The sequence below is a fragment of the Amia ocellicauda genome, chromosome 1, assembly GCF_036373705.1.
Source record: "Amia ocellicauda isolate fAmiCal2 chromosome 1, fAmiCal2.hap1, whole genome shotgun sequence".
Lineage (NCBI taxonomy): Eukaryota > Metazoa > Chordata > Actinopteri > Amiiformes > Amiidae > Amia > Amia ocellicauda.
The window spans coordinates 61814048-61835011 of NC_089850.1; the positions used below are offsets into that span (position 1 = coordinate 61814048).

The 20964-nt window shown below is 48.5% G+C and overlaps 1 protein-coding gene across 2 annotated transcripts in view; it reads right to left on the reverse strand.

Annotated features, from left to right (window-relative positions):
* kel (Kell metallo-endopeptidase (Kell blood group)) overlaps positions 1–20947 on the reverse strand; it is a 27969-nt gene extending 7022 nt beyond the window's left edge. The window contains exons 1-12 of one of the 2 annotated variants that reach the window (XM_066712387.1): positions 20620–20947; positions 19407–19536; positions 19116–19322; positions 18358–18485; positions 17673–17819; positions 13950–14018; positions 13541–13726; positions 11704–11846; positions 5274–5391; positions 1887–1994; positions 1661–1759; positions 1115–1183 (exon numbers count right to left, since the gene is read on the reverse strand). In XM_066712387.1, the coding sequence (XP_066568484.1) occupies positions 1115–1183; positions 1661–1759; positions 1887–1994; positions 5274–5391; positions 11704–11846; positions 13541–13726; positions 13950–14018; positions 17673–17819; positions 18358–18485; positions 19116–19322; positions 19407–19536; positions 20620–20664 (1449 nt within the window). In that variant the 5' untranslated portion in view covers positions 20665–20947. The remainder of the gene's footprint in view (positions 1–1114; positions 1184–1660; positions 1760–1886; positions 1995–5273; positions 5392–11703; positions 11847–13540; positions 13727–13949; positions 14019–17672; positions 17820–18357; positions 18486–19115; positions 19323–19406; positions 19537–20619) is intronic. The other variant, XM_066712388.1, reaches the window with a different exon arrangement.
* Positions 20948–20964: the final 17 nt, after the last annotated feature.

The following is a 20964-nucleotide window of genomic DNA, read 5'->3' on the forward strand; positions in this document are numbered from 1 at the left end:
AAAAAGGCAAACACAATGCTAGGGTATATTGTCAAAAGTGTAGAATTGAGAACAAGGGCAGTGATGTTCAGACTGTACAATGCACTAGTTAGAGCTCATCTGGATACTGTGTGCAGTTCTGGGCTCCACACTTCAAGAAAGAGGAACCAGAGGAGCTTTTCCAGATCAGCAGGGACACACGCACCCGGGACACAAATGGAAATTGGGCTTCAAGGCATTCAAGACAGAAAACAGGAGACACTTCTTCACACAGAGAGGTGTCACAATAAGGAAAATATGTAAATATGTCCAAGTCGCAGCCCATAGTGAATAGTAACACGTACTCTTTCGATACAATGACATCTTTCCCTCATAGGTAGATCTGACCTGTAGAATTGTCTAACCATTGACTGCGACTAGAAAAAGAGGCGAGACTAGCTTGTCAGAGAGAGTGTCATGTCTTCACTGTGACTTCCCTCACCAGAGGTCGGCCACGCTCCAGCTCTGGCATGTTCTCTCCAAAATCATTCCATGATTGAGTTGTCCTTCCTCAGTCAATTACCTCACTTGTCCCTCGTCTCACAGCTAATCTGCCCCAGCATTCATACCCTGCTGTTCCCTCTAGTCTTTGCAAAGTCTTGTTTGCATCCAAGGTACAATTCCGAGCTATTTCTAAACTTACCCATTTCAAAAGCATAATTTAACTTGTAATTAAGAAGCTATCGGCTTTCACTGTTATCAATAACTAAACATCTATCGTGAGAGGCTTCTTTTTAGTTATCGGACATTAGAAGATAAAGACCTATAACTTACAGGTGAAGAAGGGCTATTGCTGGAAACTACCTGTATCACATCATTTTATCAGTACATAAATAGCAGTAGTAGTATTTGTATTTGAATAATGTTTTAAGTATTTGTAATTAATTTAAACCTAGTAGTCGGGTAGACTGTGGCTTCCATTAACTCACTCACTTCAGGAAATTCTGGTTCCGTGTCAGATATGCCAGTGGAAGAGGGGTAAGAGAGCCACACAGACCCAAATACAGAGCCACTTCATACAATACTACAGCCGAGATGGCCACCCCCATAGGGTTCCCACTGACCCGTACCCCAGGCCTGGAGTTCCTGACCTCACCTGTGAATACAGTTTATCTCTGTCATTTATGGAGGGATAGCGAGCGAGTCTGGGCGAGAGAGAGTGTATCTGTCTCAGAGAGGGGGAGAGAGAGAGAGAGAGAGAGAGAGAGAGAGAGAGAGAGAGAGAGAGAGGTTAATACACTAAAAGATAGATTCAGATTGTACTTTTTAATCTCTTTATTGAAACACTGTGCAAGAAAGTGCTCAGTGTGAAGAGCAAAAAAACAAGCAGCAACAGAACCAATCCACAGATTAGCCACAGTGCCAAGCAGCACCGCAGAGTAAAACACACGAAGACAGAGCAGAACTGAGAAAAAGGGAGGGGTTAGGAAGAGAAAGAGAGGATGAGAGACAGAGAGGGTGATGAGAGACGATAAAGAGTCTCATGGTTGTGGCACAGTGCTGGGCAAGGGCACTACATTCCCCAGAAACCAAGCAAGACTCCCTCTGGGGAAGCAACTGATTGGCCTCGCCCCTGCATGAAACCATGTTATTACTATAATTATTATTATTATTATTATTATTATTATTATTATTATTATACCTTCTCCAGTAGTCTCTTCATTGCCTCTTCATCACGCCACCTCAGATCGGCTAGTCTGGTCTGCAATGATGAGAAGATATCGGCAATCAGCTTGTCGGCCTATGGGAGAAACAGAATAGATAGGATGATTGCAAAATGCAATTTTTAAAAACTCCACATTGCTGTATGAATAACTCATTCGTGTCCTCTCTCTCCTCATCCCAGTCTTCCTCAGTCACTGTCTCACCTCTGTCAGTGTCGGCTCACTTAGCTCTCTCTCTATCAGCTGGGCTCCCAGAACTGACCCGAAATGCCTGTCAGTCTGCAATACACACTGCTGCCACCTGGGGGAACTCTGCGAGAGAAAGAGAGAGAGAGCGAGAGAGGGTTAATACAGTGAGTATACAGACTGACTGACTGGACACTACCAGGGGTGTCGCAAGGGGGTAGACATCCCAGGCAATTGCCTGGAGCCCCGCGCTTGGGGGGGCACCTAATGGGAAAAATCCCTCCCCCACTGTCACGGGAGAAAAAACCAACCCCATCAGGAATTATTTTGCCTGGGGCCCCCACATCCCCTAGAATCACCTCTGGACACTACAGCACATTAACACTGACTGACTGACTGGACACTACAGTACATTAACACTGACTGACTGACTGGACACTACAGCACATTAACACTGACTGACTGACTGGACACTACAGTACATTAACACTGGCTGACTGACTGGACACTACAGCACATTAACACTGACTGACTGGACACTACAGTACATTAACACTGACTGACTGGACACTACAGCACATTAACACTGACTGACTGACTGGACACTACAGTACATTAACACTGACTGGACACTACAGTACATTAACACTGACTGACTAAACACTACAGCACATTAACACTGACTGACTGACTGGACACTACAGCACATTAACACTGACTGACTGACTGGACACTACAGCACATTAACACTGGCTGACTGACTGGACACTACAGCACATTAACACTGACTGACTGGACACTACAGTACATTAACACTGACTGACTGGACACTACAGCACATTAACACTGACTGACTGACTGGACACTACAGTACATTAACACTGGCTGACTGACTGGACACTACAGCACATTAACACTGACTGACTGGACACTACAGCACATTAACACTGACTGACTGACTGGACACTACAGCACATTAACACTGACTGACTGACTGGACACTACAGCACATTAACACTGACTGACTGACTGGACACTACAGCACATTAACACTGGCTGACTGGACACTACAGCACATTAACACTGACTGACTGACTGACTGGACACTACAGCACATTAACACTGACTGACTGACTGGACACTACAGTACATTAACACTGACTGACTGACTGGACACTACAGTACATTAACACTGACTGACTGACTGGACACTACAGCACATTAACACTGACTGACTGACTGGACACTACAGTACATTAACACTGGCTGACTGACTGGACACTACAGCACATTAACACTGACTGACTGGACACTACAGTACATTAACACTGACTGACTGGACACTACAGCACATTAACACTGACTGACTGACTGGACACTACAGTACATTAACACTGACTGGACACTACAGTACATTAACACTGACTGACTAAACACTACAGCACATTAACACTGACTGACTGACTGGACACTACAGCACATTAACACTGACTGACTGACTGGACACTACAGCACATTAACACTGGCTGACTGACTGGACACTACAGCACATTAACACTGACTGACTGGACACTACAGTACATTAACACTGACTGACTGGACACTACAGCACATTAACACTGACTGACTGACTGGACACTACAGTACATTAACACTGGCTGACTGACTGGACACTACAGCACATTAACACTGACTGACTGGACACTACAGCACATTAACACTGACTGACTGACTGGACACTACAGCACATTAACACTGACTGACTGACTGGACACTACAGCACATTAACACTGGCTGACTGGACACTACAGCACATTAACACTGACTGACTGACTGACTGGACACTACAGCACATTAACACTGACTGACTGACTGGACACTACAGTACATTAACACTGACTGACTGGACACTACAGTACATTAACACTGACTGACTGACTGACTGGACACTACAGCACATTAACACTGACTGACTGACTGGACACTACAGCACATTAACACTGACTGACTGACTGGACACTACAGCACATTAACACTGACTGACTGACTAGACACTACAGTACATTAACACTGACTGACTGACTGGACACTACAGCACATTAACACTGACTGACTGGACACTACAGCACATTAACACTGACTGACTGACTGACTGGACACTACAGCACATTAACACTGACTGACTGACTGGACACTACAGCACATTAACACTGACTGACTGACTGGACACTACAGTACATTAACACTGGCTGACTGACTGGACACTACAGCACATTAACACTGACTGTCTGACTGGACACTACAGTACATTAACACTGACTGACTGGACACTACAGTACATTAACACTGACTGACTGGACACTACAGCACATTAACACTGACTGACTGACTGGACACTACAGTATATTAACACTGACTGGCTGACTGGACACTACAGCACATTAACACTGACTGACTGGACACTACAGCACATTAACACTGACTGACTGACTGACTGGACACTACAGCACATTAACACTGACTGACTGACTGGACACTACAGCACATTAACACTGACTGACTGACTGGACACTACAGCACATTAACACTGACTGTCTGACTGGACACTACAGTACATTAACACTGACTGACTGGACACTACAGCACATTAACACTGACTGACTGACTGGACACTACAGCACACTAACAGTGACTGACTGACTGGACACTACAGCACATTAACACTGACTGACTGGACACTACAGTACATTAACACTGACTGACTGGACACTACAGCACATTAACACTGACTGGCTGACTGGACACTACAGCACATTAACACTGACTGGCTGACTGGACACTACAGCACATTAACACTGACTGACTGGACACTACAGCACATTAACACTGACTGGACACTACAGCACATTAACACTGACTGACTGACTGGACACTACAGTACATTAACAATGACTGACTGACTGGACACTACAGTATATTAACACTGACTGACTGACTGGATACTACAGCACATTAACACTGACTGACTGGACACTACAGCACATTAACACTGACTGACTGACTGGACACTACAGCACATTAACACTGACTGTCTGACTGGACACTACAGTACATTAACACTGACTGACTGGACACTACAGCACATTAACACTGACTGGACACTACAGTACATTAACACTGACTGACTGGACACTACAGCACATTAACACTGACTGACTGACTGGACACTACAGCACATTAACACTGACTGACTGACTGGACACTACAGTACATTAACACTGACTGACTGACTGGACACTACAGCACATTAACACTGACTGACTGACTGGACACTTCAGCACATTAACACTGACTGACTGACTGGACACTACAGTACAATGATATTAAAAGTAAACACTCAAACACCTCCAGTCTCTCTCCCTGGGCCTGGGCCAGTCTGTTCCTCGCCTGTGTGAATCTGGAGTCCAGCGCTGGGGCCATGGTGAGCAGCAGACTGAACATCATGTAGGACTGGACTGCGCCGCTGGGAGACGGGAGACAGGGACTACATTACCCATGATGCCCTGGGGAAGAAGCCGTTCATTGAGGATGCTTTGTTTAATTCACTGTTACTCAGCTCCGCAGTAAGATGGAGGAGCATCAGCCGCTGACGGAACTGAAATCCCAGTTTTGTGAATAAATACGGGGACGAGTTGGAAGGGGACGCTGTGTTTAAAAGAGACTCCACTCTCGTCCCGCAGGCTGTCTCAACACTACCTCAACAGTGCTCTCTGTCAGTAATGTTTTTATGGACTTTGCCTGATTTTAAAATACATTGGTGTCTGTGTCTGTGGGGTCTGTATTAGGGTCTCTGTGTCAGGAGTGTCTGTGGGGTCTGTATTAGGGTCTCTGTGTCAGGAGTGTCTGTGGGGTCTGTATTAGGGTCTCTGTGTCAGGAGTGTCTGTGGGGTCTGTATTAGGGTCTGTGTGTCTCTGGGTCAGGAGTGACTGTGGGGTCTGTATTAGGGTCTCTGTGTCAGGAGTGTCTGTGGGGTCTGTATTAGGGTCTGTGTGTCAGGAGTGTCTGTGGGGTCTGTATTAGGGTCTCTGTGTCAGGAGTGTCTGTGGGGTCTGTATTAGGGTCTCTGTGTCAGGAGTGTCTGTGGGGTCTGTATTAGGGTCTGTGTGTCAGGAGTGTCTGTGGGGTCTGTATTAGGGTCTCTGTGTCAGGAGTGTCTGTGGGGTCTGTATTAGGGTCTGTGTGTCTCTGGGTCAGGAGTGACTGTGGGGTCTGTATTAGGGTCTCTGTGTCAGGAGTGTCTGTGGGGTCTGTATTAGGGTCTGTGTGTCAGGAGTGTCTGTGGGGTCTGTATTAGGGTCTGTGTGTCAGGAGTGTCTGTGGGGTCTGTATTAGGGTCTGTGTGTCTCTGTGTCAGGAGTGTCTGTGGGGTCTGTATTAGGGTCTCTGTGTCAGGAGTGTCTGTGGGGTCTGTATTAGGGTCTGTGTGTCAGGAGTGTCTGTGGGGTCTGTATTAGGGTCTCTGTGTCAGGAGTGTCTGTGGGGTCTGTATTAGGGTCTCTGTGTCAGGAGTGTCTGTGGGGTCTGTATTAGGGTCTGTGTGTCAGGAGTGTCTGTGGGGTCTGTATTAGGGTCTCTGTGTCAGGAGTGTCTGTGGGGTCTGTATTAGGGTCTGTGTGTCTCTGTGTCAGGAGTGTCTGTGGGGTCTGTATTAGGGTCTGTGTGTCTCTGGGTCAGGAGTGACTGTGGGGTCTGTATTAGGGTCTCTGTGTCAGGAGTGTCTGTGGGGTCTGTATTAGGGTCTGTGTGTCAGGAGTGTCTGTGGGGTCTGTATTAGGGTCTGTGTGTCAGGAGTGTCTGTGGGGTCTGTATTAGGGTCTGTGTGTCAGGAGTGTCTGTGGGGTCTGTATTAGGGTCTGTGTGTCTCTGTGTCAGGAGTGTCTGTGGGGTCTGTATTAGGGTCTCTGTGTCAGGAGTGTCTGTGGGGTCTGTATTAGGGTCTGTGTGTCAGGAGTGTCTGTGGGGTCTGTATTAGGGTCTGTGTGTCAGGAGTGTCTGTGGGGTCTGTATTAGGGTCTGTGTGTCAGGAGTGTCTGTGGGGTCTGTATTAGGGTCTGTGTGTCAGGAGTGTCTGTGGGGTCTGTATTAGGGTCTGTGTGTCTCTGTGTCAGGAGTGTCTGTGGGGTCTGTATTAGGGTCTCTGTGTCAGGAGTGTCTGTGGGGTCTGTATTAGGGTCTGTGTGTCAGGAGTGTCTGTGGGGTCTGTATTAGGGTCTGTGTGTCAGGAGTGTCTGTGGGGTCTGTATTAGGGTCTGTGTGTCTCTGTGTCAGGAGTGTCTGTGGGGTCTGTATTAGGGTCTGTGTCAGGAGTGTCTGTGGGGTCTGTATTAGGGTCTGTGTGTCAGGAGTGTCTGTGGGGTCTGTATTAGGGTCTCTGTGTCAGGAGTGTCTGTGGGGTCTGTATTAGGGTCTGTGTGTCTCTGTGTCAGGAGTGTCTGTGGGGTCTGTATTGGGGTCTCTGTGTCTCTGTGTCAGGAGTGTCTGTGGGGTCTGTATTAGGGTCTGTGTGTCAGGAGTGTCTGTGGGGTCTGTATTAGGGTCTGTGTGTCAGGAGTGTCTGTGGGGTCTGTATTAGGGTCTGTGTGTCAGGAGTGTCTGTGGGGTCTGTATTAGGGTCTGTGTGTCAGGAGTGTCTGTGGGGTCTGTATTAGGGTCTGTGTGTCAGGAGTGTCTGTGGGGTCTGTATTAGGGTCTGTGTCAGGAGTGTCTGTGGGGTCTGTATTAGGGTCTGTGTCAGGAGTGTCTGTGGGGTCTGTATTAGGGTCTGTGTGTCAGGAGTGTCTGTGGGGTCTGTATTAGGGTCTGTGTGTCTCTGTGTCAGGAGTGTCTGTGGGGTCTGTATTAGGGTCTGTGTGTCAGGAGTGTCTGTGGGGTCTGTATTAGGGTCTGTGTCAGGAGTGTCTGTGGGGTCTGTATTAGGGTCTCTGTGTCAGGAGTGTCTGTGGGGTCTGTATTAGGGTCTGTGTGTCAGGAGTGTCTGTGGGGTCTGTATTAGGGTCTGTGTCAGGAGTGTCTGTGGGGTCTGTATTAGGGTCTGTGTGTCAGGAGTGTCTGTGGGGTCTGTATTAGGGTCTGTGTGTCTCTGTGTCAGGAGTGTCTGTGGGGTCTGTATTAGGGTCTGTGTGTCAGGAGTGTCTGTGGGGTCTGTATTAGGGTCTGTGTGTCAGGAGTGTCTGTGGGGTCTGTATTAGGGTCTGTGTGTCTCTGTGTCAGGAGTGTCTGTGGGGTCTGTATTAGGGTCTCTGTGTCAGGAGTGTCTGTGGGGTCTGTATTAGGGTCTGTGTGTCAGGAGTGTCTGTGGGGTCTGTATTAGGGTCTGTGTGTCAGGAGTGTCTGTGGGGTCTGTATTAGGGTCTGTGTGTCTCTGTGTCAGGAGTGTCTGTGGGGTCTGTATTAGGGTCTGTGTGTCAGGAGTGTCTGTGGGGTCTGTATTAGGGTCTGTGTGTCTCTGTGTCAGGAGTGTCTGTGGGGTCTGTATTAGGGTCTGTGTGTCAGGAGTGTCTGTGGGGTCTGTATTAGGGTCTGTGTCAGGAGTGACTGTGGGGTCTGTATTAGGGTCTCTGTGTCAGGAGTGTCTGTGGGGTCTGTATTAGGGTCTGTATGTCAGGAGTGTCTGTGGGGTCTGTATTAGGGTCTGTGTCAGGAGTGACTGTGGGGTCTGTATTAGGGTCTCTGTGTCAGGAGTGTCTGTGGGGTCTGTATTAGGGTCTGTGTGTCTGTCAGGAGTGTCTGTGGGGTCTGTATTAGGGTCTGTGTGTCTCTGTGTCAGGAGTGTCTGTGGGGTCTGTATTAGGGTCTGTGTGTCAGGAGTGTCTGTGGGGTCTGTATTAGGGTCTGTGTCAGGAGTGTCTGTGGGGTCTGTATTAGGGTCTGTGTCAGGAGTGTCTGTGGGGTCTGTATTAGGGTCTGTGTGTCTCTGTGTCAGGAGTGTCTGTGGGGTCTGTATTAGGGTCTCTGTGTCAGGAGTGTCTGTGGGGTCTGTATTAGGGTCTGTGTGTCAGGAGTGTCTGTGGGGTCTGTATTAGGGTCTCTGTGTCAGGAGTGTCTGTGGGGTCTGTATTAGGGTCTGTGTGTCTCTGTGTCAGGAGTGTCTGTGGGGTCTGTATTGGGGTCTCTGTGTCAGGAGTGTCTGTGGGGTCTGTATTAGGGTCTGTGTCAGGAGTGTCTGTGGGGTCTGTATTAGGGTCTGTGTGTCAGGAGTGTCTGTGGGGTCTGTATTAGGGTCTGTGTGTCTCTGTGTCAGGAGTGTCTGTGGGGTCTGTATTAGGGTCTGTGTGTCAGGAGTGTCTGTGGGGTCTGTATTAGGGTCTGTGTGTCAGGAGTGTCTGTGGGGTCTGTATTAGGGTCTGTGTGTCAGGAGTGTCTGTGGGGTCTGTATTAGGGTCTGTGTGTCAGGAGTGTCTGTGAGGTCTGTATTAGGGTCTGTGTGTCAGGAGTGTCTGTGGGGTCTGTATTAGGGTCTGTGTGTCAGGAGTGTCTGTGGGGTCTGTATTAGGGTCTGTGTGTCAGGAGTGTCTGTGGGGTCTGTATTAGGGTCTGTGTGTCAGGAGTGTCTGTGGGGTCTGTATTAGGGTCTGTGTGTCAGGAGTGTCTGTGGGGGTCTGTATTAGGGTCTGTGTGTCAGGAGTGTCTGTGGGGTCTGTATTAGGGTCTGTGTGTCTCTGTGTCAGGAGTGTCTGTGGGGTCTGTATTAGGGTCTCTGTCAGGAGTGTCTGTGGGGTCTGTATTAGGGTCTGTGTGTCTCTGTGTCAGGAGTGTCTGTGGGGTCTGTATTAGGGTCTCTGTGTCAGGAGTGTCTGTGGGGTCTGTATTAGGGTCTGTGTGTCAGGAGTGTCTGTGGGGTCTGTATTAGGGTCTGTGTGTCAGGAGTGTCTGTGGGGTCTGTATTAGGGTCTGTGTGTCTCTGTGTCAGGAGTGTCTGTGGGGTCTGTATTAGGGTCTGTGTGTCAGGAGTGTCTGTGGGGTCTGTATTAGGGTCTGTGTCAGGAGTGTCTGTGGGGTCTGTATTAGGGTCTGTGTCAGGAGTGACTGTGGGGTCTGTATTAGGGTCTGTGTCAGGAGTGTCTGTGGGGTCTGTATTAGGGTCTGTGTGTCAGGAGTGTCTGTGGGGTCTGTATTAGGGTCTGTGTCAGGAGTGTCTGTGGGGTCTGTATTAGGGTCTGTGTCAGGAGTGTCTGTGGGGTCTGTATTAGGGTCTGTATGTCAGGAGTGTCTGTGGGGTCTGTATTAGGGTCTGTGTCAGGAGTGACTGTGGGGTCTGTATTAGGGTCTGTGTGTCAGGAGTGTCTGTGGGGTCTGTATTAGGGTCTGTGTGTCTCTGTGTCAGGAGTGTCTGTGGGGTCTGTATTAGGGTCTGTGTGTCAGGAGTGTCTGTGGGGTCTGTATTAGGGTCTGTGTGTCAGGAGTGTCTGTGGGGTCTGTATTAGGGTCTGTGTGTCTCTGTGTCAGGAGTGTCTGTGGGGTCTGTATTAGGGTCTGTGTGTCAGGAGTGTCTGTGGGGTCTGTATTAGGGTCTGTGTCAGGAGTGACTGTGGGGTCTGTATTAGGGTCTCTGTGTCAGGAGTGTCTGTGGGGTCTGTATTAGGGTCTGTATGTCAGGAGTGTCTGTGGGGTCTGTATTAGGGTCTGTGTCAGGAGTGACTGTGGGGTCTGTATTAGGGTCTCTGTGTCAGGAGTGTCTGTGGGGTCTGTATTAGGGTCTGTGTGTCTGTCAGGAGTGTCTGTGGGGTCTGTATTAGGGTCTGTGTGTCTCTGTGTCAGGAGTGTCTGTGGGGTCTGTATTAGGGTCTGTGTGTCAGGAGTGTCTGTGGGGTCTGTATTAGGGTCTGTGTCAGGAGTGTCTGTGGGGTCTGTATTAGGGTCTGTGTCAGGAGTGTCTGTGGGGTCTGTATTAGGGTCTGTGTGTCAGGAGTGTCTGTGGGGTCTGTATTAGGGTCTGTGTGTCTCTGTGTCAGGAGTGTCTGTGGGGTCTGTATTAGGGTCTCTGTGTCAGGAGTATCTGTGGGGTCTGTATTAGGGTCTGTGTCAGGAGTGTCTGTGGGGTCTGTATTAGGGTCTGTGTCAGGAGTGTCTGTGGGGTCTGTATTAGGGTCTGTGTGTCAGGAGTGTCTGTGGGGTCTGTATTAGGGTCTGTGTGTCAGGAGTGTCTGTGGGGTCTGTATTAGGGTCTGTGTGTCAGGAGTGTCTGTGGGGTCTGTATTAGGGTCTGTGTGTCTCTGTGTCAGGAGTGTCTGTGGGGTCTGTATTAGGGTCTGTGTGTCAGGAGTGTCTGTGGGGTCTGTATTAGGGTCTGTGTCAGGAGTGACTGTGGGGTCTGTATTAGGGTCTCTGTGTCAGGAGTGTCTGTGGGGTCTGTATTAGGGTCTGTATGTCAGGAGTGTCTGTGGGGTCTGTATTAGGGTCTGTGTCAGGAGTGACTGTGGGGTCTGTATTAGGGTCTCTGTGCCAGGAGTGTCTGTGGGGTCTGTATTAGGGTCTGTGTGTCTGTCAGGAGTGTCTGTGGGGTCTGTATTAGGGTCTGTGTGTCAGGAGTGTCTGTGGGGTCTGTATTAGGGTCTGTGTCAGGAGTGTCTGTGGGGTCTGTATTAGGGTCTGTGTCAGGAGTGTCTGTGGGGTCTGTATTAGGGTCTGTGTGTCAGGAGTGTCTGTGGGGTCTGTATTAGGGTCTGTGTGTCTCTGTGTCAGGAGTGTCTGTGGGGTCTGTATTAGGGTCTCTGTGTCAGGAGTGTCTGTGGGGTCTGTATTAGTGCATAGCTGACACTGTCAATCATGCTGCACCTGTGAAGCGGTAGGTTGATGATCTGGGACATTCTGATGAGGTATGGCATGTCGTGCACAAAGATGACATCTGATTGGTTGATCTTGATGGGGTGAAAAGTCGCATTGAGGCAGCCCTGCCAATCGATAGCAGGGGCGGTGGCCTAAAGGCACATAGAGGGAGAGAGAGATGTGTTGAGAGACACAGACATAAAGACATAGATATACAAACAAACACTACAGCACATTAACACTGACTGACTGACTGGACACTACAGCACATTAACACTGACTGACTGACTGGACACTACAGCACATTAACACTGACTGACTGGACACTACAGCACATTAACACTGACTGACTGACTGGACACTACAGCACATTAACACTGACTGACTGGACACTACAGCACATTAACACTGACTGACTGGACACTACAGCACATTAACACTGACTGACTAACTGGACACTACAGTACATTAACACTGACTGACTGACTGAACACTACAGTACATTAACACTGACTGACTGACTGGACACTACAACACATTAACATTGACTGACTGGACACTACAGCACATTAACACTGACTGACTGGACACTACAGCACATTAACACTGATTGACTGACTGGACACTAAAGTACATTAAAACTGACTGACTGGACACTACAGCACATTAACACTGACTGACTGGACACTACAGCACATTAACACTGACTGACTGACTGGACACTACAGCACATTAACACTGACTGACTGACTGGACACTACAGTACATTAACACTGACTGACTGGACACTACAGCACATTAACACTGATTGACTGACTGGACACTACAGTACATTAAAACTAACTGACTGGACACTACAGCACATTAACACTGACTGACTGGACACTACAGCACATTAACACTGACTGACTGACTGGACACTACAGCACATTAACACTGACTGGACACTACAGCACATTAACAATGACTGGACACTACCGCACATTAACACTGACTGACTGACTGGACACTACAGCACATTAACACTGACTGACTGGACACTACAGCACATTAACACTGACTGACTGGACACTACAGCACATTAACACTGATTGACTGACTGGACACTAAAGTACATTAAAACTGACTGACTGGACACTACAGCACATTAACACTGACTGACTGGACACTACAGCACATTAACACTGAGTGACTGACTGGACACTACAGTACATTAACACTGACTGACTGGACAGTACAACACATTAACATTGACTGACTGGACACTACAGCACATTAACAGACTGACTGGACACTACAGTACATTAACACTGACTGGACACTACAGCACATTAACACTGACTGACTGACTGGACACTACAGTACATTAACACTGACTGACTGGACAGTACAACACATTAACATTGACTGACTGGACACTACAGCACATTAACACTGACTGACTGGACACTACAGCACATTAACACTGACTGACTGGACACTACAGCACATTAACACTGACTGGACACTACAGCACATTAACACTGACTGACTGACTGGACACTACAGTACATTAACACTGACTGACTGGACACTACAGTACATTAACACTGACTGACTGACTGGACACTACAGCACATTAACACTGACTGACTGACTGGACACTACAGCACATTAACACTGACTGACTGGACACTACAGTACATTAACACTGACTGACTGGACACTACAGCACATTAACACTGACTGACTGACTGGACACTACAGCACATTAACACTGACTGGACACTACAGCACATTAACACTGACTGGACACTACAGCACATTAACACTGACTGGACACTACAGCGCACACCGACTCCTGTACCTGGAGTTCTGCTAGGGATGTGGGCTGATATAGTAGATTCTCCCTCTGTCTCTCTGGGAGGGTCCGCGCACCCTGGGACAGTTGGGAGAGAAACGACAGTAACATCCATGCTGTCGCTCCCCCTGCAACATCCACCCCCAGCAGAGACAGGAGGGACTCCAGATGGGAGAGTAACCCACGGACACTCTGAGAGAGAGAGAGAGAGAGAGAGAGAGAGAGAGAGAGAATGGTTAGTCAGAATAGCCATACTGACTGACTGACTGACTCAAGTAATTATAATGTAAACTGAAATATACAATTTATATATAAACAGCAATATGACTACTACTACTACTAATAATAGTAGTAATAATAATAATAATAATAATAATAATAATAATAATAATAATAATAATAATAATAATTGTACCTCTGCTTTCTTTGTTGAGAATTCTTTGCTGTTCCACTCTACTGGTATTTGGAGAGCAGGCTGATCAATCTAGGGAGAGGGGGGGTGTTGAAACAGTTGTGCGCTCTGTGTGTCTGTGTGTGTGTGTGTGTGGGGGGAGTTGGTTTATGTGGTTTACTTTTTTTTAGGTTACAAACTGGTAATTACAAGGTTATTATGCAAAAACAGTGGTTTATGAGGACATTGCCAATGTCCCCATAATTCAAAACGCTTAAAAAACACACTAAATGATTTTTTTTGAAAATGTAAAAATATAGAAAGTTTTTTATGGGGGTTAGGTTTAGGTTTAGGGTTAGGGTTAGGGGATAGAATCTATAGTTTGTACAGTATAAAAATCATTATGTCTATGGAGAGTCCTCATAATGATAGCGGCACCGACGTGTGTGTGTGTGTGTGTGTGTGTGTGTGTGTTTGTGTGATTGTAACGTTGGGGTATTATCATAACCTTGGTTGCCTGAAAAAGAAAGACAACCATTACTGAATGGGAAGAGTCTTCTGACCTGCCAATCATGTGAAATCTTGTACCAAAGCTGCCCAATAGGGGCCCTGGTGGGAGGAGGAGTCCCGCCCCCGTGCCTGTGAAGTGTCTTCTCCTCACAGTAGCAGCCTGCCATTTCTTCGTCATGAAGGTCGTCTGGCCGAGCGACCCCTGAAGAGCAATGGTTGTCTTTCTTTTTCATTGAACCAGGGTTATGAACCCTGCGTTGCCTTTCAAGTTGCCAAGCTGCCTGCAGTACCTGAGTGCCCAGCGGAGGGCACACCCGATCTGCAACATTCAGGTGGTAGAACCTTGTGAAAGTTTGACGATTGGAGTATCGCAGCGTTACACAGGCCCTCCAGTGAAGCGCCATGAAAGAGCCCACGACATGGCCTGTCCCCATGTGGAGTGAGCTGAGATGTGCTCTGGCACGGGAACCTTTTCATAGATGAGAGACGGATCGCATCCGCCATGCAGTGAGCAGTCGTTGTTTAGTCACAGTCCGGCCTCTGGTGGTAGACCCATAGCAGACAAAAAGTTGGTCAGAGTTGCGAAGTGTGTGAAGTCTGCGGTCCTCATCCGACACATGTGTAGGAGCAAGGAATGACTACAGGACGAGAGTTAATTGAAGAGAAACACAGACACAACCTTGGGTAGGAAGGCTTCGTCCTCAGTATGATCCTGTCATTGTTTCCAGAGAAGATCAGACAGGCTTTATCCACAGACAGGGCATGAATCACTGATTCTAATCGCTAAAATGAAGGAAACCTTAAGCGAGAGAAAGTGGAGCTCCATTGTGGAAACGGGCTCAAAGGGAGCTCCGCTAAGCCCCTGAAGGACCAGTTCCAAGTCCCAGACCTGAATTGTCTAAGCCGCCTCACTCCCGTCAGGAGTTGGGTCTCCAGGAAGTGGGCCCCTGGGAGACAGTGTCAAACTTATTGTGATATGCTGAGATTGCAGCCAGATAAACCTTCAGAGTGGATGCAGATTTCCCTTCCTCCACCAACTGCTGCAGGAAGCACAGTATAGTCGTCATGGGGCACGACACTGGATCCACGTTTCTGACTAGGCACCAGTTCTGGAAGCCTGACCACTTTTAAGCATATTGAGCTGCTACTGCAGCTGTGCTGGGTTGGGGTGCCACAGGCGTTCGTTCGCTTGACTCAGCTAGTCTTTGTAGAGCAGGAGCTGCCAGGGTTCTGCATTGAGCATCTGCGCTAGTGTTGCAAACCATAACTGTCTCAGCCACTGGGGGCAATCAGGAGGAAGTGGCAGTGGAGGGAAGGCATATAGCAATTCCCACAGCCACGGGTAAGCAAGGCGTCCACACCAGGAGACCCCTTCTGCTTTCAGCACAGGAGCACTGAGTCGTTGCCTGAGTAGCAAGAGGTCGACTCGAGCTCATCCCAGCCTCTCCCAGATCTACTTTACCACTTGAGGACTCAATCTCCATTCCAAGCTGTCCGGTCCTCCCAGAGAGAGGAGGTCCACTGCTGTGTTGGACACACCTGGGAGGTGTATTGTCCTGATCGATCGGAGATTGTCTCAGGCCCACAGGAGAAGTTTGCACGCTACATGATGCAGTCCAGGTGAGTGCATGCGTGCATGCCCCTTCTGGTGGTTGATGTAAGTTACCACTGTCATGTTGTCTGTCCAAACTAAGACATGCTTGTTCGACAGGACATAGTGGAAGTGGCGCAGTGCCAGTGACACAGCTTGCAGCTCCTGTGCATTAACTTGGGAAGATGATCAGAGACCGCTCCACGTCCTCTGTACCCCGATCCCATTCCAGACTGTGATCCAGCTGGAGTTGGAGGCGTGTGTCGTGACAACTTCCCTCCGCTGAGGGCAGCTGATGGGAAATCCAAGGCATAAATTGCTGTTATTCTGCCACTGATCCAGTGTCCTCCTGCACACTGGCGTCACGGTCAGTCGATAGTGTCTGTGTCTTGCTGGGTGCAGCCCGTAGGCGTTTCCCCAGCGATGTAGCAGACGCATTGTCCTGAGTCTGAGGGGAAGGATTCTCGAGGTGGCCGCCAACAGGCTCCACAGCTTTGGAAAGTAAATTAGCCGGAGAGTCTAGCCTCTTCTGCATTGCATGACAGGTGGGCAAGTATCACTACGGAGTTGAACCGCATTCCCAAGAACACCAACAAATGCTTGAGTTTGAGAGGGCTCTGCTCCATGTGAACTGAAAAACCCAGTGTAGTCACATGTCTTATGACCTCTGTCATGTGTTCCTCCGCCTGTATCCTGGAGTCTGCACATTTTAGCATCCAAGTAGTTCTGATCCCCTTTGACCTGAGTGGGGCCAGGGCTGCATCCATGCAATTTGAAAATGTGCAGGGCACCAATGAGAGGCCGAACTGCAGCACGCAGAATTCGTACGCATGGTCCTGGAAGGCAAAGCATAGATATTTTCTGTTTGTTGGGAGGATGGGGATATGGAAGTAGGCGACCCTGAGGTCTATCAACGTGAACCGGTTCCCCAGTCAGACTGACAGGAGGATACGCTGTGCAATTAACACGCGTACGTTAATTTTCTTCAGAAACATGTTGAGACCCCTCAGATCGAGAATGGGTCTTATGCCTCCATCCTTCATTGGCACTAGGAAGTACCGTGAGTAGAACCCCTCTCGTAAGTTCTCTTTTGTGCCTCAGTCTCCCATCTACTCCTTGGGGGAGATCAGCGCGTATGCCGTGGGGGGGTGTGTCTGGGGTAGAAGGCCCCTTTTTGCCTCATTCTGTGGTTTAATTCCTGGGAGAAGATGTTAATGTTGATAGCCTCTTCTAATAAGTTCTCCAAAAAGGAGCTTAAATCCTGAGGCAGGATTGCTTCTCCCAGCTCCTCACAACAGACCCTGGGTCTGTGTGCAGGTTCATGTCCACCTCTGGGGTGTGGTTGATATCGATGCGTTGAAGTCGAGAATGGAGCTTTCGATGTGAGGTGGGGAGGGAGGCACAATCCCTGGATTGAGCCTCCTGAGAGACACTCTCCCTCCCTGAAGACCTCAATGGGGAGGAGGTGAGATCCACGGAAAAAGTCTCAGCCAAGACACTCTCCTCTCCCATTGTCAACTTTGATATAGGATAAGGGAGGTGTGATCCAACTAGATTGAGTCTCAGCGAGACACTCTCCAGTGTATCCGAGGGCTCTATTTAAACAATAGTGTGACCTGCTGGCCTGCTGGCCCGGTGGCTCTTGCCTGTATGAAGGTCCTGGTGCTGTTGGGTCGACGCGGGTCCCGGCCCACGTACACAGAGAAGAAGGGGAAGGTGCTGTAGTCCCTCATCAGTGTCTGAAGGGTCTGGTTGAAGTCTGAGCGCCGCCCCGACACCGTCCAGCCCCCCAGCTACACAACAGCACGGCAACACCACAAGTGTTATTCAAATTGATATTGATATTGATACTATTCAGATAGTAGTATAATTAGTGATTTCTTAGCAGACAACAGATAACAGCACAACAGTACAGCAACATGACACAACAGCACATTATAGCACAACAGCACAGCAACAAAAGATAACAGCACAACACAACACAACACAACACAACACAGCAGCATAGCAACACGACACAATGCAATAATATAACAGTACAACTACGCAACACAACACAGCCAAAGAGCACAACAACACTGCAACACAACAACACAGCACAATGCAATACAGTTTTATTAATTCACTATGACTCTAATTTAAACTGAAGGCGTTTATTATCCTCTGACCCTGACTGCTCTCTCTCAAGAAATGTGGACAATAATATTAATAATAATCTTCATCATCATCTTCAATGTGTGCCTCTTAATTACTCCTCCACTCAGCTGTCGCTTTCTTGACTCAAGAGCCGAAATGGAGTCTGTTTCCTGCATCGGCACCAGATGCACAGACCTTGTCAATGAGCTGCACGACTGGCTGGGCCCCCAGGACTGAGATGCGCTCTGTGTCCAAACAGGACCGGTAGAACCTGCTGGCCTTCTCCTGGGCTGAGTCCAGTGGGCCAGAACCATTGGAGGACTCTAGAGAGAGAGGTAGAGAGAAAGAGAAAGAGAGAGAGAGCATGATCCACACAGAGACCCTAATACAGACCCCACAGACACTCCTGACACACAGACCCTAATACAGACCCCACAGACACTCCTGACACAGAGACCCTAATACAGACCCCACAGACACTCCTGACACACAGACCCTAATACAGACCCCACAGACACTCCTGACACAGAGACCCTAATACAGACCCCACAGACACTCCTGACACAGAGACACACAGACCCTAATACAGACCCCACAGACACTCCTGACACACAGACCCTAATACAGACCCCACAGACACTCCTGACACACAGACCCTAATACAGACCCCACAGACACTCCTGACACACAGACCCTAATACAGACCCCACAGACACTCCTGACACACAGACCCTAATACAGACCCCACAGACACTCCTGACACAGAGACACACAGACCCTAATACAGACCCCACAGACACTCCTGACAGAGACCCTAATACAGACCCCACAGACACTCCTGACACACAGACCCTAATACAGACCCCACAGACACTCCTGACACAGAGACACACAGACCCTAATACAGACCCCACAGACACTCCTGACACACAGACCCCACAGACCCCACTTACCCAGTATGCTCCTCAGGACCCTCTGCACTGCAGTCTCTGTCTGTATGTGTCTGTTCCTGCCTCTCTTCTGCCCCCCTGTGGCACGAGACTGGAGGTGTGCCCCACAGGCATACTGGAAGTAGTCCAGGCAGCGGTCGGCAGAAGGATCCAGGGAGGCGGAGAGGCGCGCTGAGGCCGATTGGCAGGCCAGGGCGAGGCAGGGGTGTGCTGAGAGAGAGAGAGAGAGAGAGAGTGACAAGAAGAGAGAGAGAGACAGAGACACAGAGACAGCGCACAGACAGACAGTGTTACCTGCGTCGCTCTGTGACTGTGAGGGGCAGTTGCTGTGGAGATAGATACCCAGCCCTACTGCTATGGCGATGAGGGTCAGTCCCATTGCTGGGACAGTGAAGCGCCGGAGCCATGAGCCAGAGCAGCAGCACTGCGGGAGAGAGCAGTTAACACCGACTGACACTACTGCACATTAACACTGACTGCACACTACTGCACATTAACACTGACTTACTGGACACTACAGTACATTAGCACTGACTTACTGGACACTACAGTACATTAACACTGACTTACTGGACACTACAGTACATTAACACTGACTGACTGGACACTACAGCACATTAACACTGACTGACTGACTGGACACTACAGTACATTAACACTGACTGACTGGACACTACAGCACATTAACACTGACTGACTGACTGGACACTACAGCACATGAACACTGACTGACTGGACACTACAGCACATTAACACTGACTGACTGGACACTACAGTACATTAACACTGACTGACTGGACACTACAGCACATTAACACTGACTGACTGGACACTACAGCACATTAACACTGACTGACTGGACACTACAGTACATTAACACTGACTGACTGGACACTACAGCACATTAACACTGACTGACTGGACACTACAGCACATTAACACTGACTGACTGGACACTACAGTACATTAACACTGACTGACTGACTGGACACTACAGCACATTAACACTGACTGACTGGACACTACAGTACATTAACACTGACTGACTGACTGGACACTACAGCACATTAACACTGACTGACTGACTGGACACTACAGCACATTAACACTGACTGACTGGACACTACAGCACATTAACACTGACTGACTGACTGGACACTACAGCACATTAACACTCACTGACTGACTGGACACTACAGTACATTAACACTGACTGACTGGACACTACAGCACATTAACACTGACTGACTGACTGGACACTACAGCACATTAACACTGACTGGAGAGTTTCAGGTATGAGTTGCAAGATGTCAGTAGAATTCCCCAAAAATTGTTCTCCTGTTTACATGATTACTAATAATGTTATATTATTATAATTATTACCTTGGATAAGGGTAATAATAATAATAATAATAATAATAATAATAACATGCACCCATAATGCACCTGAGCCTGAACGGCTACCCTGCGGTGATAAGGGCTCATGGGAAGTGCATTTCTCTCTTACCTGTGAATCCAGGGAGCTGTCAATCATCTTCTCTTTGAATGACATGACTGTCGCTCTTCTCTCTGTCTCCCTCCGTCTGTCTCTGTGTGTGACTCTGTCCTTCTTCTCTCCTCTGACTCTGTCTCTCTCTGTGTGTTTCTTTCTGTCTGTGTATGTGTGTCTTCTCTCTCTCTTGGTCTCTGTGTCCCTCTGTCTTGGCCTCCTCTTTCCGTTTCTCTCTCTCTCTCTCTATTTGTCTTTCTTTCTGCCTGTATCTTTCTCTAATTTACTTTCTTTCTCTGTCTGTTCCCTCTCACCCGTGCATATGCTGTTATCTGCTCTCATCACTTGTTCACAGTGATAAAA